General features: G+C 39.6%; 1 protein-coding gene across 2 annotated transcripts in view; it reads right to left on the bottom strand.

The window, feature by feature from the left end:
- Positions 1-22,066, bottom strand: part of cntnap2a (contactin associated protein 2a) — a 358,406-nt gene that overhangs the window by 192,063 nt on the left and 144,277 nt on the right. For both annotated transcript variants that reach the window (XM_031282240.2, XM_031282241.2), the window contains exon 2: positions 15,570-15,680. In XM_031282240.2, the coding sequence (XP_031138100.1) occupies positions 15,570-15,680 (111 nt within the window). The remainder of the gene's footprint in view (positions 1-15,569; positions 15,681-22,066) is intronic.

Here is a 22,066-nt window from a genome sequence, read left to right as displayed (position 1 = left end):
TGGCCAGAGCAGTGCAATGCTGGATAATGTTGCATTGTGTTGCGTCAAAAGTTGAGCCAGGTTCAACTTTTTTGATGGACAACTCAGGCTTTCATTTGACAGAGCCCAACTTCGAAGTCTCAATGAAATGAATGAGGAGACTGTGTTTTTGAAAAAGTGCCCCTGTCAGTCTGACCATGGCTTAAAGGGGTGAATGAAAGGGCAGGGTAGTGGTTGGGGAAAAGGGGTTGGAAAGGCATGGAGTAGAAGGCATGTTATGGTTACAAGGTTACCAGAAGCAACAGATGGGAATGAGAGAGAGAAAGATAGATTGAAATGTCCAGAGAGATGTAAAGGTTCAAAAGATCGTGAAAATGATGGCAAGCATTTGGGACAGACGGACTAAAAAAAGCAATGAGAGAAGAGAGTTGTGTGCTAAAGAGCTCGATGTCAGAGGTTGGAGGAGGAACAAAAGACACGAAAAAAGGATGGGAGGGAGCAAAAAAAAAAAAGAAGGGGCCAGAGACGTGAGATGGGCAAATGCTGTTATAGATTGGAGAGGAAGGGAGAGGGCTGGAAAAAGAAGAAAAGGTGAGAGGGGAGGATGGGGCAGCTTGACAGAGGTTAGGAGTGGGGTGAAGAGTGATATATATATATATATATATAAAAAAAAGCACAGAGGTGCAGTGAAAGGTGAAAGCCGGAGGAAGAAGGGGGAGAAGAGAGAAGAGGTTGTGGAGAAAGAGGAGGCTGGCGGTGGGGGAATGGATGGTAAGAGAGCGAGTAATAGCGAACAGCAGCATCAGCAAAGGCAAAAAGGAGGGGGAAAATGGAAGGAGAAAGGGGAGGGTAGGGGTGGAGTGTCGGGGGACTGTCACCGTTCTCTCACCTGTCACACACAGATGTTCGGGGAGGAGAGGAGGAACAGGAGGAGGGAGGGGCAGGGGAACAGAGAAGGTCAAAGAAGCCACCTTTGAGGAAGAGATGAAGTAAAGGGGAAAACAAGTACCACCGAGAAAAAAATCAGGAGATAGAGCTCGGGACAAAGGATGGAGAATTAGTACAATACAAAAGGAAGCCAGAGTGAATAACGCTTTGAAAGCAACACAGGCTCAAACTAGAGGAGCACTGCCACCAAGATTTATCTCTATTGAAGCTGATAAAAGTCTTGAAAGTGCTGCTGATACCAGGTGACTTCCTGGATAATAGAGCATGTCTGTGTGTGGTTTTTTTAACATTAAAAAAATAAGAAATTTATCATTGAATCAGATGGTGCTGGTTTATCGATTAGTCTGCAACAATTTTGATAACTGATTGTTTCAGTCTGTAATCAACCACAGATAGCACACATACACTGGTTTAGCTTAATGTAAGGACTTGGTGCTTTCACCTATGAAAAAAGCAACTTGGCTTCTGTGATTTCATGGGTATTTTTCACTATTTGTTTGATGTTTTAAACAAATAATGGATAAATACAAAATGACATTAATTAATCAAATCATCTGTCACACAGATCGAACTCCCTTTAATGGACATAGAAAAGGCAGAAAATCCAATCCAATTTTTCCACACAAGGGAAATTCACTGGTATTGATAATATACCTTGCCAATTTATCGAGGAGCATCTCGCTGCAGTCTGCGGGAAGGCGGGGCTTGACATCAAGCCACGTCCAAGTCAGTCTTTTTTTTTAATTTTTTTTTACCTACGTCGTCTCCCCATACGCTCGAACGGACCAAGACGGTAGTAAACCTGATATCCTCTTGTTTCACATTAGATGACAGAAACTGATCGTAGACATGTAAATGAACTGTTTGCGTGCTAGCTAAGTCAACGGTCAACACCTTTTATATTGTAATGTGAAAGCTCAGGCTGCGTTAGCTTCAGCTAAACCACAGCCGCAACTTGCACTGCCCCGTTAAAATGCAACTTCAACCCTAGGATATAACGGTAATCATGTAGCGATTTTACTGTATCTAAACATCTGTATGTGTGTTCGACCTTTTGAAATACTTAGATTAGGTGTGTTACTGTGCAGGTAATATCCGAGGAGCATCTCGCATGATTGTGAATTCTACTGAACCAGACTGAGAGACCATTTAAAGGCTCAGGAACCCTTTGCAGGTGTTTTGGATTAATTAGCTGATTAGAGTGGGACACTTTGAGCCTAAAATATTGAACCTTTTCACAATATTCAAATTTGCTGAGGGTTTTCATAAACTGTAAGCCATAGTCATCAAAATTATAACAAATACAGGCTTGAAATATCTCGCTTTGCATGTAATAAGTCTATATAATTAGTTTTACCTTTTAAGTTGAATTACTGAAATAAATGAACTTTTGCACAATATTCTAATTTTTCGAGTTTCATCTGTATGCTTCTGGTTCACCTGTTAATTGTTAAAGCAAAATTGCCCCTTTGTACATTTGGTTGTGACTGAATTCTTGCTGTTAATATGAAAGTCCATAACGAAACAACACACCATTCTACTTTTGAGGACTAAATTATCATCAATATTAACAAGGTTTAAAATGACCCATTTTTCAAATTTGGATATCCTTTCAAAATCAGAAATCAGTAGTAACTACATGAAAACTTCACTGTTGCATGAAATATCGTTTGTTTAGCCTACATCATCAGTTTCTATCTAATGTGAATCAAGAGGCTATATCAGCTCAGATCTTTTTTTTTTTTTTTTTGTCTTCAAAAAACTTTATTATTCAAGTACAGATCCATAAACACATTGAAAACATTAAATGCATACATATATACACAAAAAAGGGGCGCATTAAATTTACATTAAAGAGGTTGTAAGGTATTGTAAATGTTCAGAGTTCGGATGGCTTTCTTATTTGTCAGTCCTTTTTTAAAGTTTTAAAATATAATTTCATGTCATTTTTAAATTGGTGACTAGCCCTTTCGGTTTTCTTTCAGATCATTTACATTTATAGATATACAATTTTCAAATAAAATTAAAAGATTCAAAATAAAAAACATGGCATTTATCCAAATAATTTTCTTCATAGTAAAAAAATTCTACCAGGCTGTCTTGGTCCGTTGGAGCGTATGGGGAATGACGTAAGCCAAAAAAATGGCTGACTTGGATGTGGGCGGGGCTTGACATCAAGCCCTCCTTCCCGCAGACTGCAGCGAGATATACTTGAATTTATCAGCCCATTCTGCAATGGCTAATGGCTTGAAATCTGTCTGTAAGGAAAACCTCTATCCCCTATGGCTACTCTACAGTATATCCTCATAATGCATTTATACAGTGGGTATAGAAAAGAATCACCCCCCTTTAAAATAATCACATTTTGTTGCTTTGCAGCCTGACATGAAAACGGACAAAAACAATTTTTGTTTTATTCAGCTGTATTTACAACTTATAAGATCCAAGTGAAAGATATAATACCAACTTGTCAACAGAATCACTGAGTTGGAAAAAGAATCACCCCCCCTCCTAAAATGACTTGTAAACCCAACCAGGTGTAGTTAATCACCTTCTCAATAGTACACAAAGCCAATTGACTTTCAACTGTGATCAGCTGTGGTCATTTTGATTAGCTCAGCATGAAACAAGTTTTTCCTGAAACATTTCAGTCCTTGGTAGTGCAACTGAAGAAAACAATCAACTATGGGTGGCAAGGCATTGTCAAAAGATCTCCGGGATAAAGTTGTGGACAGGCACAAGTCAGGAGATGGATACAAAAAAAATTCAAAGGCTTTATCAATGCCTAGAAGCACAGTGAAGTCTATTATTAAGAAGTGGAAGGTATTTGGTACAACACAGACCCTCCCTGGGTCAGGACGTCACTCCAAATTGGATGAAAGAGCCAGGAGGAAACTGGTCAGAGAGGCTACCAAGAGGCCTACAGCAACTCTGAAGCAGTTGCAGGAATTCATGACAAAGAGTGGTCATTGTGTGCATGTGACAACAATATCACAACTTCTCCACAAATGTGGCTGGTATGGGAGGGTTGCAAGAAAAAAGCCACTCCTTAAGAAAGGCCACATGCAGTCACGACTGAGCTTTGCCAAACGCACCTTGAAGATTCTAAGGCCACGTGGAAAAAGGTGTTATGGTCAGATGAGACTAAAATTGAATTATTTGGCCGAATGATATGTCTGGCGAAAATCCAATACAGCTCACCATCCAAATAACACCATTCCTACAGTAAAGCATGGAGGTGGTAATATCATGTTATGGGGTTGTTTCTCTGCAGCAGGGACTGGAGCACTTGTCAGGATAGAAGGAAAAATGGATGGGGCAAAATACTGTCAAATTCTTGAGGAAAATCTGCTGTTCTCTGCCAGAAAGTTGTCAATGGGAAGAAGATTTACCTTCCAACATGACAATGACCCAAAGCACACAGCAAAACTGACCACACAGTGGTTGAAGGAGAAAAGGGTGAATGTCCTTGCATGGTCTAGTCAGAGCCCAGACTTAAACCCCATTGAAAATCTGTGGAATGACTTGAAGACAGCAGTACACAAATGGTCACCATCAAATTTAACTGAACTTGAGCAGTTCTGCAAAGAAGAGTGGTCAAATATTGCAACATCTAGATGTGCAAAGTTAGTAGAGACATATCCCAACAGACTAAAGGCTGTAATTAAAGCAAAAGGTGGTTCAACAAAATACTGAAACAAGGGGGTGATCCTTTTTCCAACTCAGTGATTATGTTTTTTTTATTTTTTTATTTCTGACATGTTGGTGTTATATCTTTCACTTGGATGTTATAAGTTGCACTGAGTAAATACAGCTGAATGAAACAAAAACTGTGTCTGTCTTCATTACAGGCTGCAAAGCAACAAAATGTGATTATTTTAAAGGGGGGTGATTCTTTTCTATACCCACTGTATTGGGACCAGTTCCTGTGGCAACACAGACACTGGCATTTTGAACAAGCAGCATGTCAGAAATCAGATAAATCTGCTACCTGAAAGCTACCCCGGTGAAAATGTTCCTGTGCGGTGCCCTTCACAGGTCAGCAGCACTGGCCAAATGGAATTCACACCGAGAGGATCCTTCTGAGATAAAAGGAGCCAACTGAAGATGAAAAACATCGCTGGAGTTTCTCCAAGCTTGCAAAACAAGGTTTGAGCTATCTGTGATGACACAGATAACTGTGCAGTGGTAGCACAGTTCGAGTGTGTGTTCTAGGGGTATCGTACTGATATCAGTACTGATTAGGACAACAAATATTCTCACACACAAGCATAACAGTGCATATAAATGTATTTGTGTATTAACATGCACACACACACACACACACACACACACACAAAACAAAAGTTTGTATCCATTGTTGGCATAAAAGTACGGTGGCCAACAGGGGCAAACGCCCTGCAACTTAAGAAAACACAAGCAAATAGACAAAACACAAGCAAATTAAGAAAACAACTTCATTAATTTGATAACACATGCGCAGCATTCAGCAAACGCGCTGCAAATACCACAACACAACCAAATACATAAACGCGCTGCAAATAAAAAATGATGCAAAAAGAAAAGCACACAAACCCTGAAAAAAGAAGCGATGCAAAAAGAAAAACAACTTCATTAATTTGACAACACATGCGAGGCATTCAGCAAACGCGCTGCAAATACACACAACACAAGCAAATACACAAACGCGCTGCAAATAAAAAACGATGCAAAAAGAAAAGCACACAAACCCCGAAAACAAATGCAACAAAAAAAAAACGCTGCAGATCCAGATTACACAACAGAAGTTCTCCAGACCTCTAGAGGGAGCAGCTAAGTGGAACAGCATGATTTTCTTTTTTTTTTTTTTTTATTATGTTTTGGGCATTTTCAGCCTTTATTTTGATAGGACAGCAGAAGACATGAAAGAGGAGAGAGAGAGGGGGGGAATGACATGCAGCAAAGGGCCGCACGTCGGAGTCAAACCCAGGCCCGCTGCGTTGAGGAGTAAACCTCTATATATGGGTGCCCGCTCTACCAACTGAGCTAACCGGGCGCCCGGAACAGCGTGATTTTCGACCCCACGGGGAGCGAGAGAGAGAGAGAGAGAGAGAGAGAGAGCCAGGACACGTTCAATCTCAGAACGGTGTGCAACTGTGAGATGATAGACTGTAAATATTAAGTCTATGTGTTTGCTCTCATTTGGTGGGTGTGTCTCGGCTCAGGTCCCAGCTGATACTCATCAGCAGAGTCGTCTGTAAACTCGTGGTAATAAAACATTTAAAACTGCATCAGTGTTTAACATTGACGTTTGTTTAAGCCATATTACATGAGAGGGTTTAATTTCGAGGTCCAAAATTACTGAAGTATAGGACCCCTCAAGTGTAATATTGTGATTATACAACAACGGTTACCAACAAAATAAGTGAGCAATCTGTATTCATATTGTGGAGCAATTCACTCTTGAAATACAAAAAACAAAAAACAGACAGGATTTATAGTCCCTCCCTGTTTAGTAAACCAGCCAATACCGTGGGATTTATCAAACTGAATAAATCCCGCCCGCAATTAAACACAAAACTGCTTTGCTAACTCCGTGTTGTAAGTAACACATCTGCTGAAAAAGTTATTGTATTCATTAGCATGATTGCCGTACTGTTTAGTTCACAAACATCCAACACACCAAAGTACGAAGACATAGTGGACCACTGCGAGCTTTTGTTTTGAAAAGTCGAAGCTAATTAATAATAATATGAATTTAATATACAGTCTATGGACGGGAGGGCATGAGACGGGAGTTCTCTTTTTCCTATGCAGCCATACCCGACTCTAATAAAAAGGCAGAGTGCTCCCCGTGGGGTTGAAAATCATGCTGTTCCACTAGCTGCTCCCTCTAGAGGTCTGGAGAACTTCCGTTGTGAAATCTGGATCTGCAGCGTTTTTTTGTTGCATTTGTTTTCGGGGTTTGTGTGCTTTTCTTTTTGCATCGTTTTTTATTTGCAGCGCGTTTGTGTATTTGGTTGTGTTGTGTGTATGTGCAGCGCGTTTATGTATTTGGTTGTGTTGTGTGTATTTGCAGCGCGTTTGCTGAATGCTGCGCATGTGTTGTCAAATTAATGAAGTTGTTTTTCTTTTTGCATCGCTTCTTTTTTCGGGGTTTGTGTGCTTTTCTTTTTGCATCGTTTTTTTTATGTGTTGTCAAATTAATGAAGTTGTTTTCTTAATTTGCTTGTGTTTTGTCTATTTGCTTGTGTTTTCTTAAGTTGCAGGGCGATTGCCCCTGTCAGCCACCGTATGAAAGCAGTTTCTGTAGGCTGCAAACAAAGTGACCATACGAAGCCAGTTATTGCCCATTTTTCATCAAAACCAATAACAATGAACATTTAGTAAAAGCCACTAAAAGTAAATTGATGGGGGGCATGGATGGATGTACCAACAGCAATGCGCTGACTAAGGAAAGGCAGGGGAACATAATGGGAAAAAAATCAAACCAGGAAGTGCCCTCTGGGAGCCATTGCCAAAAATGGCTGCCTTTTGAATCAACTAATGTGTGTATATTTGTCTTGTATCACAACTCACACACCTCAGTTCACACTGTTCAAGTAACCCTCAGCTATGAGACATTAGACCAGACCACACACACAAATGAAAGTATGAAAGCTCCCTTTGGCTGCTTTGAACTTGAACCAACCAGCAGTCTTTTTTCTCCTCTGTTCATCTCTTCTTAGACTTTATATATATATAGATGATAAGAGCTCACCTAACTGGACAAGTCACAAGGCTGTCCAGCACTTGTGGTGAGTTAACGTGAAAACATACATACAGTATACTGTAGCATGTATAATCCAGAAAAAGTAAAACTGTGAAAACAAATTTAAACTGGAGTGTGACCATCTGTACATGTATATGTACATGTGTGTGTAATGATACAAAAAATACTTTTAACTTTTATGGCCCAGCTGGGAAAAATTGGACGTTTAATTCTACTGCGTGACTGGCTAGATGGCTTTTACAGAACTGAGGGTAAAAAATGAGTCAGACGAGAGAAAAGAGTGAACAGCGGCGGGGGAAAGCAGAAAGAGCAAGTGAGCAAGAAAGAGCAACAGCAGGAACAAAAGAGAAAGTGAACAAGTGAAAAATGTGTGAGAGAGTACAAAAAGGAGATTTTTAAGAACACAGAAGGAAAGACCAGAGTTCTGAGCATGAGTAACGGCGACACAGTGTGATTCTGGACAAGTGACGGGCAGTTGGTGACAGGCATGACACACAAACAAAAGTGAAGGCAAAGCAGAGCATCAAACAAGAGAACATCTCTCCTCTGTCTTACTGTCAGTGTGGGAGAGTGTGTGGGTGGGCGCGTACACATAACAGAATTTGTTCTGCACATGCGTGTTTAAACACTTTCATTATGTTTGTGTGTTCCAGCACCTGAGAGAACATGTAAGAGTATGTTTATCAAAGTTGCTGCTTTTCATAACAACCACATTAACACAAAGTAAAATATCTTAATTAATTAAGATGCTAGGCTGTCGGAAAAAGGGAGCAGAGAGAAAACAGCTGGTTAGCCCTCTGCTTGTACTTCATCTTTCTGTCATGGAGCAAAGGGAGCGGATGAAGACAGAGTAATTTAATTAGGAGCGGACCGCCATTATCGATGGATGACTGCAACGACTAGAGACATCAAACAACTTTGCCAGATGACAGAGAGTGAAAAGCAATGGGTGGAAAGGGAGGGTGGAAAGTGGTAAATTGTGCAGCAAGGCAGAGAGAGCACAGTTGTACTGCAGTACTGTGACGTCCTTTGTTTGAATGAGGAGGGATAAAGTGCAACTTTTTAAAACTTTAGCTAAACTTTGGAAAATATTTTTCAGGGTGGGAATGTGAGTGAACAAAAAAAAAGAAAAGATAATGAGGTCTGCAAAGAAAGAGGGGACAGGCTGAGAAAATGAAGTGTGGGATTGAGAATGTTACTGTAGAAAATAGAAAGTGTATGGGGGGAAAATGAGATGGAGAGGAAGAAAGGGAAGACAATGATTTGATGGGAGGACAGAAAGAAACTAGACAGAGCAGAGAAGAGAAAAACACATTAAGAGGGATAAGAGAGACAGGGAGAGAGAGAGAGAGAGAGAGAGAGAGAGAGAGAGAGAGAAGAAAAGAAAATGGAATATAAAGATCAGTGACCACGTGTTAGTGATTTGAGTCCCTAACCAACCCACCCATTTCTCTATTATTTTCTTCACACAAAAGGTATTCATTGTTCTCCTGTATGCTTGGCTCTGTCCAAAGCCCACATCACTTTATGACATGTTTTCTATAAAATAAGGCTATGTCAAAATACGGCCATTACTAGGTGCAGTTTCCATGGTGGCAGAAATAATAAAATGCACCCACATGGCAATTTGATTAATATATATATATATATATATATATATATATATATATATATATATTTTTTTTGTGATTACACAAGACTTGAAATCTGAGATCCCTCTGTAGAATTTGATGCAGAAATTCAGTATTTACACTATCTTGGCTCAAATTGTCTCCCATACACAGCACATCACGTATGGCTTTAACATTGTTCCATTAGTCCAATTCTGTCTGTTTTCACTCTTCCGAGAACCCTTCTTTCACCTCCCCATGTCTTCCATTCCTCCATCACCTCCTCTCTGTACATCTTCACACCTCCTCCTCTCTCTTTTGCTTCACCCTCTCCATGCTTCTTCTATTTTAACCTATATCCACAGGGCAACTGTCTTCAGCTAGCAGCACTGAACACAGCCTTGTGTGGGATGCAGATCACAGCTCATGTGGTTGCTGTGTCACTATTGAAAAACTATATGGAGCTCATCACTCTTATATTACAAGTTAATGCAGAGTTTTTCACACCTTTTTCTGACACATGACTGTTTTTAAGTGCAAAAATGCCCATGGTCCAAGAGTTGTAAAAGTCTCATGTCAATTTGAGTGTGGCATAATTTTACAATCTGTTGTTGAAGTGGCATTCCACCATTTATATTATATTATTATTATGTTTAGTCACAGGAAGTGTTACCCAGCCCATGAAAGCAGTTGTATAATGTCCTCTGTGGCTCTGGAGGAGATTTGCCAAGTCTAAGAAATTACTGACCTCATTAAGGAATCTCAGGTCCGGTTTGGATACTACACATTTTGAATAGAAAGCCTGTTTTCCAACTGGGGGTTTGAAAGACATGGTTTACCATGCATAGAAGATCTAAGGAAAGGTTTTTTGGAGCTTCATGCATACTAGGAATTTAAAGTAAGATATGTTGGCTTCTGTAGCATACATTTTGGCCATTCCTGTGTTGAACTGTCAAGACGGCGGTGTCTCCGGCGATGACAAAACTACATATTTTACTGTTATATCATGTATAAAATCTTTCTCCAGATCAATACAGTGCAAAGACTTACTTTTTTTTGTTTAGAAGCAGAGAAATGCGCAGTTTCAACGAGGTCCTCCAACAATTGTAGGCCATCCAGAAGCTTTTTAATCCATCATGGAATTACAGTGGTGTCTTTGTAAAATAATTAAATAAATATGAATTCAAAAATCAACTCACGTAATCTCCGCTTTGCTCCGCGACCAAGGCTCTCGCTGTGTTTTTAGCTTTTTAGCTAACAGCTGGACCTTTAAAACAAGTGCTTCCAGAAGCTTAGTAATCTGTCCTGAAACTTCAGTGGGTTTACCGGCTATTTACTGTATAGAGGGTTTTCACCGACGTCACGTTCTGAACGGTAACCTAGATGCACGGCCATATTGGAGGCACTCGGTGTAAACAACTGAATGGAGTAATGGAGTATTGTGCACTTTGGATACTTTAATACTTTATGTCTAAACAACAGAAAAGCTCATCAAAACGCGTCCAAGATGCAAAGGCATGGAAGGACTTGGACCACAAAAAAGGCGCGATATTTTGAGAAATTACAGTTTACTGGTGGTGCAGATCCCTACAAGTTGGCTCCCTCTTCTTGGACCAATGACGACCCGGTGATTCTTCCTTCAGTTGCATATACCGATATAGTCAACTACCAGTACCAAGTCATTAACGACCGTTGTGTTGTGAAGGCCAAAGTAAGTAATGCAATAACATCTTTAATCAACCTAACCTTAACTGTATGATATTATTGCGATACTCAAGGTGTAGCCAAGTGACTCTCAATCATTTATTTTCATTTCAAAGACCGAAAAAGACAGATTTTTCCCTCGTAGATCCTGGTTGAGCTTTGCCAACCACAAACGCCTCCTTTCCTCTGATAACTTCTGGCATTCCTCTATCTGGTTTTTAATAATAATATTTAATTTAATATAATATTAATATTAAATTAATAATAATTTGGAAGTCGATAATATTCCAAAAGTTTTTCTCAGTCTGACCTATTGGTACAACCTAAAACACGGCAATAATTAACCATTTTCCTTGACGCCGTTCGGGATCTACTTCAGCGCCTGTGCTTTGTTGTGATGCGGAGTACCTCCAATATGGCGACTTCTGGTCTGATGACGCGTCATGAAAACCCCCTATTTACTCATCTTTTTGTATAAAAACGATGTACTCACATTAGCTGGGTGCCATTTTGGTTGGTGATGCTTTGACTGACAGCTGTGTCGATCAATCACATTAAGTCATATCAGGAAAGAGCTTGCTCAGCGAATAGAGATCCGACAGGAGGGCCTTGTTTACTGTGTGTGTGTGTGCGTGTGTGTGTGTGTGTGTGTGTGTGTGTGTGTGTGTGTGTGCGTGCGTGTGTGCGTGTGTGTGTGTGTGTGTATTGGAAGGTCCTGGCAGATAGATAAAGAGACGCCAGAACGAAGCCATGGAAGTTGAGTGTGAATGAGTGTGATTTGGCCTACGGATGTCTAATAGCAGACCGAAAATGCATTGAAGATGACACAACTATATTTTTGCATAAAAGCGTATGGATTTCTATGGGAAAACAATTCAATAAATTTCTGTGAGATTCAATTTCCGTTTAGTCTTTTCTTTTGTCTTTATAGTCTTATAACAATTTATACATTCATATGACATTCCTGCAGCATACATATCCTGATAGCCCAGGTTGTCCTGAAAAAATGATGTCTATAACTTGAATGTGCATAACAGGATTGATGTTATACAAGCATTATTACACAAGGAGACCAGGCGAACCAAAGATTGGACCACATTAAGGTGTCTCTTAAGTCCCTGAGCTTCATTAAGGTCTGTACTAAACTGCACCTTAAGAGCATTACACAGCTCAGAATTAACTACAGTTTATAAAAAGTTATATTTTAAAATTGTTTAACATTATATCAAATAAATATTGATATCAATGTTAAATTTTTTCTGTCACCCATTTTCAAACCTAGTGATCCTATGTGGTTGGGAAAATCTGAGTTGAAGAGATGTGAGGAAAAAATCCTTCTCTACATTTCATTAGGTGCCATCTGACGTCTTTCTTTCTATCTATCGCCCTTGCTGTCTCTCTTTCTCGCTCTTTCACTCTTCCTCCCCCTCTCTGTGCAAATAGACCAAAGGGTTTTGGCTGCAAGGGAGTGGGCCCACTTTTCCCTCTGTCTGACATTCTTGAGATGTGCAGGGTCTAATACATGAACCAGCTCTAAGGAGAGACAGTGAGGAGGTGGGAGAATGTACATTTGAGGGAGAGTAGAGGAAGAAGAGTGATGGTGAGGGGTAGGGAAGGTCAGCGAAAGGAAGAGAGAAAAGGATGAGCAGGGGTCATGGTGGCATGGAGGAAGGATTGAATGGAAGTGATGGAAAGGGGAGATAAAGAAAGAAAGAGAGGGAACAGGTGCATGGAGGGAGAGTAAAAATAAAAGAAGTAATACAGAACGAAGTGAGGGGAAAAAAGGGGAGATCGAGAAGGATGGTGAGAATTAGATAGTAAAAGATGGAGATAGGGAGGGTAAAAGAGAGAAGAAGTAGAAAGGCGCACATATAAATAAAATGTCAAAGTTTTTATCAGCTTATTCTGTCTTCAAAGCCCAGAGGCAGAAGTTGTCCCTGCTTGATTTATCCTACTACTATAATAATAATATCGCTAATGTAATACCCTCTTTAAAAAACAGTTACGCATACAGTATCAATCGCATACATGGATGGAAAGCCCAGCTTGTGTGTGTGTGTGTGTGTGTGTGTGTGTGTGTGTGTGTGTGTGTGTCAGCAGTCAGTAGGGTAGGAACTAGAGGTCTGGTGACTGGCTGGCACACACCAGACAGCTGCCTTCTGGAAAATCGTTATGGCATCATTTTACCTTTCTCGCTCTCTCTTTCACGCAAACACACACACAGACACACACACCCGAACGCACACACACACACCCGAACACACACACGCACGCACGCATGCACGCACGCACGCACGCACGCACACACACACACACACACACACACACACACACACACACACACACACACACATACCTATAGGCTAAAACTCTAATAGCTGTCAGCATTCACAAAACAAGCTTAATATGAGTGGTGTGTCCCATTGATTTTGTGCCTCCCCTGTTCCATAGCACTGGGAGATTGGAGTAGATTGGCATCAGCGCACACTCATGCCACTGACGGCACATTTGGCTTCCAAATGTAGCTGCTTGGAGGGACCCCTCCTTATAGTATGATTGTGTGGGCATGAGTTTGTGATCCTGTGTTTTTGTAAATGTACTGTATATATGTGAATGCGAGTGGTTCCATGTCGCTGTAAGTGCAGGGTGCACACCTGCTTGTATTTTAAGATGCTTGTGTTTCTGTGAAAGTAAGGCCAGTGTACATGTGTCATTTGAAAGCTTGATTGGCTATTCACTTCTCCTTTAGTGTGTGTTGTGTGTCTGCAAATTTCTCATTGATACATTTGTTTGAATATGTATATTAATATGTGATTGTGTGTGCATTCTGCTCCACACTGTTTGTGTGTTCTGTTTTGAATTGACAAGAAATAATAATGCTGATTTCAATTTCGAGCAGCATCTTCCTTCACAGCCAATATAATGAGATTTGGTTTCAAGAAAATAATCAAAAGTGGATTTCATGACACATTTCTAAAACTTTTGTGGAGAAGTGATTTTTCAGAAGTAACCTCATCTTCCCTTCCTGCAGAACTTCTCTAATTTTATATTCCACCCTTGTCATATGCTGTATGCTAACGAGGCGATGACCTCATCATCCAAACACAGTGACATTCTCTAGAGGATACCAAGACATAGAGGATGAGACGGAACTTTATATCCTTTTCCCTAATTCCCCCCTGCTAGTTTGACACTTGTCTCAGTACAGTATGTATCCATTTTGGGACACGTATGTCAACATCTGAAAGAGTTTATTACATGGTCCTGACTGTCATGTTATGTCAATTGGATCTCTGAAATGTCCAGATGTGTGAGAAGTAGATCTCACTAGAACATGTTGGGCTCCTAATTACAAGCCAACATTGTTAGGTAATGAAAGAGGGAGATAGCTGAGTATATCTTTTTTTAGCAGTAAGATTATTCACTGCTTCACAGTACAGAAACAGTACAATGTCAATGGATACAACCATTGCATTTTTTAGATTTTGCCTGAAGGTTAGCCACCTAAACAAGTCACTTATTCTGGGTAATTCATTTCGTAATTCTTTCTGAGAAGTGACAAATCTGTTTTGGGGTCAGAAAATCTATCTGCCTTATTCAGAAGTGCTCATAACATGAAACTAGTCAAAATGGATGTAGCTGTTTTAGAAATAAGTATATTGAGTGATTATTGCATTCATAGAATGGAAAAAAGATGCTAGAGTAAAATACTTATTTAGACCTTGTGTAAGTCCATTTAACACTGTATATATGTGTTATTGTAGCTTTTCTGTACAACAACAATCCCTAAGGAACAGGATTTCTATGCTTTAAACATGAAAGGGGAGCACCCCAGGGATCTCCATCCTAGATGAGATTTAATAAATGAAAGCATGTAGGGAGAGAATGCACAATCGTTACACTCACCCATTACGGCTGTCATTCACAGGTCAGTCTTTATTTCTTTTCATCTTCTCTGCCTTTTTCTCTTGTTGGTGTTAAAGGAGCAGCAAGGCTGTCCTCTCCCACCAATAATTATATTGGTATGCTTAAACACTAGATTACCTTGCGTTTATTTGCCAGCTCTGAGCCCTGTTGCCTCAGCTGTAGTGTGACTGCATTAGATGGAAAGGTATGAATTATTAATTGTATAAACATAGAGGGGTGTAATTGTCTGGCCATATCTCTCTCTGCTGTGGACTTATGTGGAAATGAGCTCTAGTCTGAGTCACTGTGATAATGACTGGAGTTGAGAGAGGGAAGGGAGACATATAGAGAAGAAGTAAAAGGAAATAGAGAGAGAGAGAAGAAAGAGGGGAAGAGGAGAAGGAAGGGGGACGAGAGCAGCTGTGCAGCACTATGAAGCGTGTCAATATGAAGGCTTGGACTTTTACCTCTCAGTGTGTCATCTGTAAAATCATTCATAAGGATGTATGAACATGTACAGTACCTGAATTAGATATTGAATCTTCCCTCTGTCTAAGGCATGTGTGTACTGTATGTACATCCCTCTATGCACAGCAATCATTTGTGTGTCTGTGAGTGCATGCACATCAGCATCTTTTTTTCTGTTCATGTTTATGCATGTGTGTGTCTACCTCCTCTCCTGTTGAGCTTGGCATATCCGGGTGCATATCCGTTGGAGAAGACAGATGAGCTGGTGAAGGCTGTGTGAGGCAGAGGAGACGCTAGAGCCTCATCACACTTCTCTGTGGAGAGAGAAAGAATATGAAGACCCAGGCAGAGACACATAGGAGAGACAGAGTCGGAGAGAGGGAAAATGGATAGAGGAAGGAGAGAAGAAAAAGAGAAAACATGAGCATATTTCACATTAATGCATCACCGCTAAACATTAATTAAGCATTAATCTAATTCCAAGGAGTGGTTGAAGTAGTTCTAAATTACAACATTGTTATTTAAATGTGAAATAAATGATTTCTCGGGTAAGATGTTCTTAACTCAATTTAAGTACTCTCAGCTGAAAAATCTTAAATTTTTCCACAAGGTTTCACTCAGTGCATTGTCAAAAAGAGACTTGCTCACAAGATTAGAAACATGGGTCTAGCTGGAGGTTGAGGGAAGCTGTTTGTGGGTCAATAACTAAGTCAGGTCAGTCAGACTTAAACCACAAGGGCATTCGAAACATTGTTGACTTCACTGGCGATCTCAAGAGCGTACTGCAAAATATCCACTATAACAAGCAATCTCGCCTTGTAATCAGATACAGATGCATAATTGATTTAGAAAAGAGGAAAAAAAAGAAACATATGTTAAATAAGTTCCACCCTGGATTGCTCTATTCCCAGTAGATCAGAATCTGCACAATCAGACCTAACAATCACGGTTCTGACCTGTCTTATTCTGCCTTAATTATGCTGCCATAATTATGCAGATGACACCGATTTATATAACGATATCACCAGGTGACTGTGGTCCCTTACAAGCAATGAGTACAAATCAATGATTGGATGTGCCAACATGTTCTTCAGTTAAACAAAGGTAAACTAAAATGATTGCCTTTAGACACCATGCGTTTATCTTCAGCAGGCTTGACTACTGTAATGCAGTCTTCACAGGTTTCTCTAAAAAATCCTAAAGAGTCTTTAAACAAGGGGAGTGGATCATATCACTCCCGTTATCAGATCTTTAGACTGGCTTTGTGGCAAATGATTGACTTTTAAATCCTATTGTTGCTTTATAAAGCACTTAATGGTATAGGGCCAAAATACATTTCTGATCTTCTCCGTTATTAGTCTGGGACAGGTCTGCATACTGTCCACAGAGTCAAAACAAAACACGGAGAAGCAGCGTTTATTTATTGTTTAGTTTATTTGCACCACATATCTGGAACAAACTCAGAAAAAACTTAAAGTCTGCTCAGCTCTCAGTTCTTTTAAATCAGGGCTTCAGACTTTTCTGTTTGCCACGGCCTTTTATTAAGTTAATTATCTTCTTCTTGCACTGTAGCTGCATTTATTTATTCTACTGTTTGATTTGTCTTATTCTATTTTAGCTTATTTCAATCTTACATTTAACTAATGTCTTTTTATATTTAAATTGCATTGTGTTTATGTCTTGTCTTCATGCCTCTATGTCTTATGCAAAACACTTTGTTGTTGAAAGGGGATATTTACCTACATTTATCTTGCCCATGTCCACATTTTTTAACTCAATTCCTGAAAAAGTGAACTTCTATTTGAAAAAGGGATCTCAGGAATGAATATGAAGATAATTTAAAAAATATATTTTCGCGCAGACAGATTTTATAAAAGAAAAATGTGAGTATAGTATACTAATAGCAGGTAAATAGTGAACACTAATGCCCTGAATTGTCTTTTGATGTTTGGAACACTTAGAGGTGTATATCATGGACATATGTGATATCAGCACAACTGCAACTTTGTTATTAAGATAAGGATACCAAAGCACTTCTTTCTGTGTAAGACTGCCCATGCTGTCCAGTTTCTTCTTCAACTCCTGTAGTACTTTGATGGATGTTGGTTCCTTCAATCTCATGCTAGAATGTTAAATGTTGGTTGTACAGTATAATGCAAGTTTAAGATGCTCATTTGTGCATATCATTCATTACTTTAAAAAGAGTGTAAACATTTTAATGGAAAATACAGAAGCTTTACAATGGCCATCTCTGCAGCACATTACGCTGAATGTAATGTAAACATGCAGACGTGAGTCTAGATATAGCACCTAGAAGAATGAACTGTGGATCCAATGACTTGGAGCAGCCACAAAAATAATCAGAAAGACCATCGTTGTAGTGCTGCTCAGTCTAAGCTGATCTCACAGTCAGCATACAACTCCTGGCACTCTCAAAAGAAATCCAAGAAAGTGACTACAGCTGTATATATGCATTAGACAAACCAAAGCAGCAAAAATCACACACACACACACACACACACACACACACACACACACACACAGTCATGAAGTAATTTCCTTCCACCCTCTCAATTCACCCATTTCACTCACTCATGCACAAACACACTCACCTTTTTCCAGTACATAAGGTTTCACACAGAGAGAAATTGTGAATGGTCTGTCAGGCCAGGCAGAGGCAGTCAATAGCTCTCTGCCATGTCCCACCGTGTAAGTGTTTGTGTGTGTGTGTGTGTGTGTGTGTGTGTGTGTATGAAGGAGAGTCAGATCTAGAAGAAAGAGAATTGTTTGTGCTTGTGTGCATGTGTGTGCGTGTGTGTGTGTGTGTGTGTGTGTGTGTGTGTGTGTGTGTGTGTGTGTGTGTGTGTGTATACAGTACACTGGGTGAAAGTCAAAGACATGTTTTCTTGGGCTATTCGCTTGTTGGACTTATTACTTTGTGCTTGTTTTGACAAGAGATTCACACCCTAATACACAGGTTCTCCTTTATAAACACACAAAAAAAGTAATGAGGTCTCTGGCACAGTGACCTTGCACTGGTGTAGTAGTAAAATCCACTAGCAAGCATTAGGTAACTGGCTCACCACCACAGCCATGCACACTGATGTACACTAGAGGAGAGTGTCCAAAGAAATGTGGTTTGACGGTGTAAGTTCATAAAAAAACAACTGTACTTGAATCTACTTGGACTGTGTCAATGAGCATTTGTGTATATTTGGGCATATGAGGGGTTATATTCACACCTTTGCAAGTGCTCCTTGCAAAAAGAGACATCTGCTTCTTATGGGATAAGGTGGCCTGGCTCTCTTCTCTGTTATGCACCAAGTAGATCCGACCAGGCAATCAGATTGGTCAACTAGACATTTAGAACATGCTCAAATCAGCATGATAGCACATCCAGAACTGTTTAAGCACACAATGCTCATCACTAAAATAATATAACTCCACCATTTCCATGTCAACATTCCAGAGTTGAATCAAAAACTTTTGAAACATTGTTATTGATGAAACTAAATGTTTGGGAAAACCTACGATCTCTACAAAGCTAACATTAGCTCAAATTGGCTGGCTGAGGTTGACTCAGCAGGGAGTAGAAATCCTCTCTTGTTTTTTTTTTATTTTTATAAGCAAATTGCCTCACAATATGAATACAGTTTGATTATATATTTTATTTTGTTGGTAACAGTTGTACATATAATCAATATTAGGCTAGAGGGTGTGTTCTAATGTAATTATTGGCACATCACTGACTGTGATGCGTCAGGACCGTAAGGTAGTGAAGTGCTTTTAAAAGGCCTTACATGAGAGGATGTCATTGAATGTGACTTATGCCAGCACACCTAGCGATGTGTTCCTGCTTATCTCCTTTTGAAGCTGTGCCATATTTGCACCTCTCATGCAGCAGCATCTGGTCATGAAATTAGGAGATTTTTTTGGGTCATGCTCAAGTGTCTCAGAAATTATTCTTTCTCCTTGATGTATGAAAATAAAACCCTCTATCTCCTGCACACACACACACACACACACACACACACACACACACACACACACACACACGCACAAAGACTTTTGCATAGAATAACTGCTGGGAGAGAAGAAATGAATGGAACTGGAGAGCAGAGTTAATGGACAGACATTTTAAAGGAATGGAGGTGTGGAAGTGTGGAGAAAAATATAGTGCATTTTTTCAACGCCATTTCTTCCTCAGAGCCCTCTTGACTTTCTGATGGGGGAAAAACCACTACGTGAAAAGATTTTAGTGATCGGCTGATAAAAAATGATACCTGTAATCAACCGGCTAACGCTGGAGTACACGATGCAAATTATAATGAAATGGAAAAAAAAAATATACAGTATAACACATCACTGGCTGGATTATGTGTGAAAACATGCTTTGGTGAAAAAATAGTTTTGCCTGTGAAATCTGAAACTCAAATATACCCAGCCATTTTCACATAAACCTCTTGAATCTAAAGTCTGTCATTGTGATAATGGCAACCCCTCCTGAGGCAGTGTTCCCATATTACTGCTTTGTTTATAAAGTTACTGATTGATGTTAGATTTAAATATATTTTGCCCTCATGCAGCTTGCACTGATTTTACCACTACAATACATGTGCCTTAAGTATTCTGCGTTATGATCAGCTGATCTTATAAACTCTGCTGACATATTTGACAGTTTAATGAGGCGAGTTTAGCTGCCAATGCCTCATCCTGTTGCACCTCTGTCTGTGCATCTTATTTCTTCTACATGCTGTTGTTACTGGTTGTGCTGATTCCCCAGTCTACTGTTCTTGTTTCTTCAATAACCACACACATGACGGCATTCCTTGCTTTGTGCATTGTACAGTATAGATACTATATTTAAATGATATGCCTGTTTTCTGGGCTGGATTGATATGAAAGGGCTGGATTGCCCATTATCCATTATTAGCTGGACAGCCCATTATAATTCAACTTTACACATTACTCAAAGACAAGGTCAGGATCTCAGTAATTTCCCCAAAATTAAACTGAAGTGCGTCAAAAGGTCTGCGATATATATTGCTTTCATACTGAGCTGTAGCCTACTGTTGAACAATGTATATGAGTCTACTGCACTGTGCAATTTACCTTCAAAAAGTTAAAATGTAGTGGCAACTACTTTTAAGGAATAAGGCTATTGATGACTTATCAATAAACTTGATTCTGAGACTTCATAGAAACTAGACATTTCCTTGCCTGGAAACCAGACAAATGTGCATGACAGATTTTTAGCAGCCTGAGATGTGCTGGGCCAATCACAACCGTGTATTTAATACAGTGTCTGAGACAAAGTCCATAATGAGGAGCGTCGTTGAGGCATTTTCGAAAACAGCCAAGATGGCTGAAGCTGATGTGAAACCTGTTTAAGCCACTATTGCGTCAGTATTGAACAAACCGGACGGTATATTTTCGGTCAATCAACTCAAGAAAGATGTGTTAGCCGTGCTTGTGACAGGATATGGCAAAAGTTTTATTTACCAGCTCATCTCTGCCTGTTGTAGTCTGTTTACATTTTTCCAAAACTCAGGCTTTATTTCTTTCCCACTTCCCAGACTAATTCACATTTTCCATTTGGTCTGGTGATGTCAGACAGTTCCAGCAGTGTCACTAGTATGTTAGGTTGTTGATGAAAGTGAATACCAAAGTCTATATTCTACTGGAGAAGAGTTTATCATCGCACTTGTTCATCCAGTGTTCTAGTTTCTTTGTCAAACCGAAAACACTTTAATGATGAATGACAACAGTAGATTGTCTGCAGTGTACAATCTTCTGTACACTGTGTGGCCACAGTTATATACACAAATCAAACATGACTGTAGAAAAAGGAAATGGGGAATGTTGGTTGCTGTTGTAGTAAAGCCGACATATTGTGACATGTCTGGGAAGAACAAGGCAGTGTTTTGGTGGCTTTGGTACACTACCTCTGTTTATAGGCTGCATTTATTCAATATGGCCATGTGGTTTGAATAAAACCACCAAATCTTTTGTTTAATCTGAATTGTGTGTATTTGCAGACATAAGGCCTATGTTTCACGTTGCACATATGTTTCATTGATAACTATTTTCTGCTGTGTATTTTAGGACAAGAAACCACAGTAACAGTGGAAGAATGCCTTCAACTTGATACATCTGATTTGGTCATTCAAAACAAAACAACATATCATCGCCGTCGGGTGAAAACCTTGTATGTCCAAAACCGTTGTTTTTAAGCTATTTACCTCAGACGAAGTCAGATGAAATCGCCTTGTCGCTGTTTAAATATTTGTAAAACCCACAGACAGACATTGATTAATGAAAAACAATATAGAAAAATACGAAATATAGAGATAAAAGGTTTATGCCTGATAGCGACATATATATATGTAAACCTCAAGGAAATTCATCTGTAAACATCTGTATCAGGACACCTTGGTACTGTGCCTTACTAAATGTTTGGACTTTTAGAGCTGAGTAGGGAATTTGGGTTGGTGCAATCTTGAAATTACTGGCAGTATATCTGTCCTTGTCAGTTTTCCCATTTTTAGGAATGCACCTTTACCCACAACAGTAATACACCTAAGTGATTTATTGCTTTAAGATGATTAAATAGTAGCACAGGGTTTCCCACACAGGAAAGAGGGAATGAGATCTCGGATCATAACCATCAATAATTCACTGATATATCACAATGCCACCT

The sequence above is a fragment of the Sander lucioperca genome, chromosome 1, assembly GCF_008315115.2.
Source record: "Sander lucioperca isolate FBNREF2018 chromosome 1, SLUC_FBN_1.2, whole genome shotgun sequence".
Lineage (NCBI taxonomy): Eukaryota > Metazoa > Chordata > Actinopteri > Perciformes > Percidae > Sander > Sander lucioperca.
Note: the sequence above shows the minus strand (reverse complement) of the source record. Positions and strands in the feature narration are given on the sequence as shown.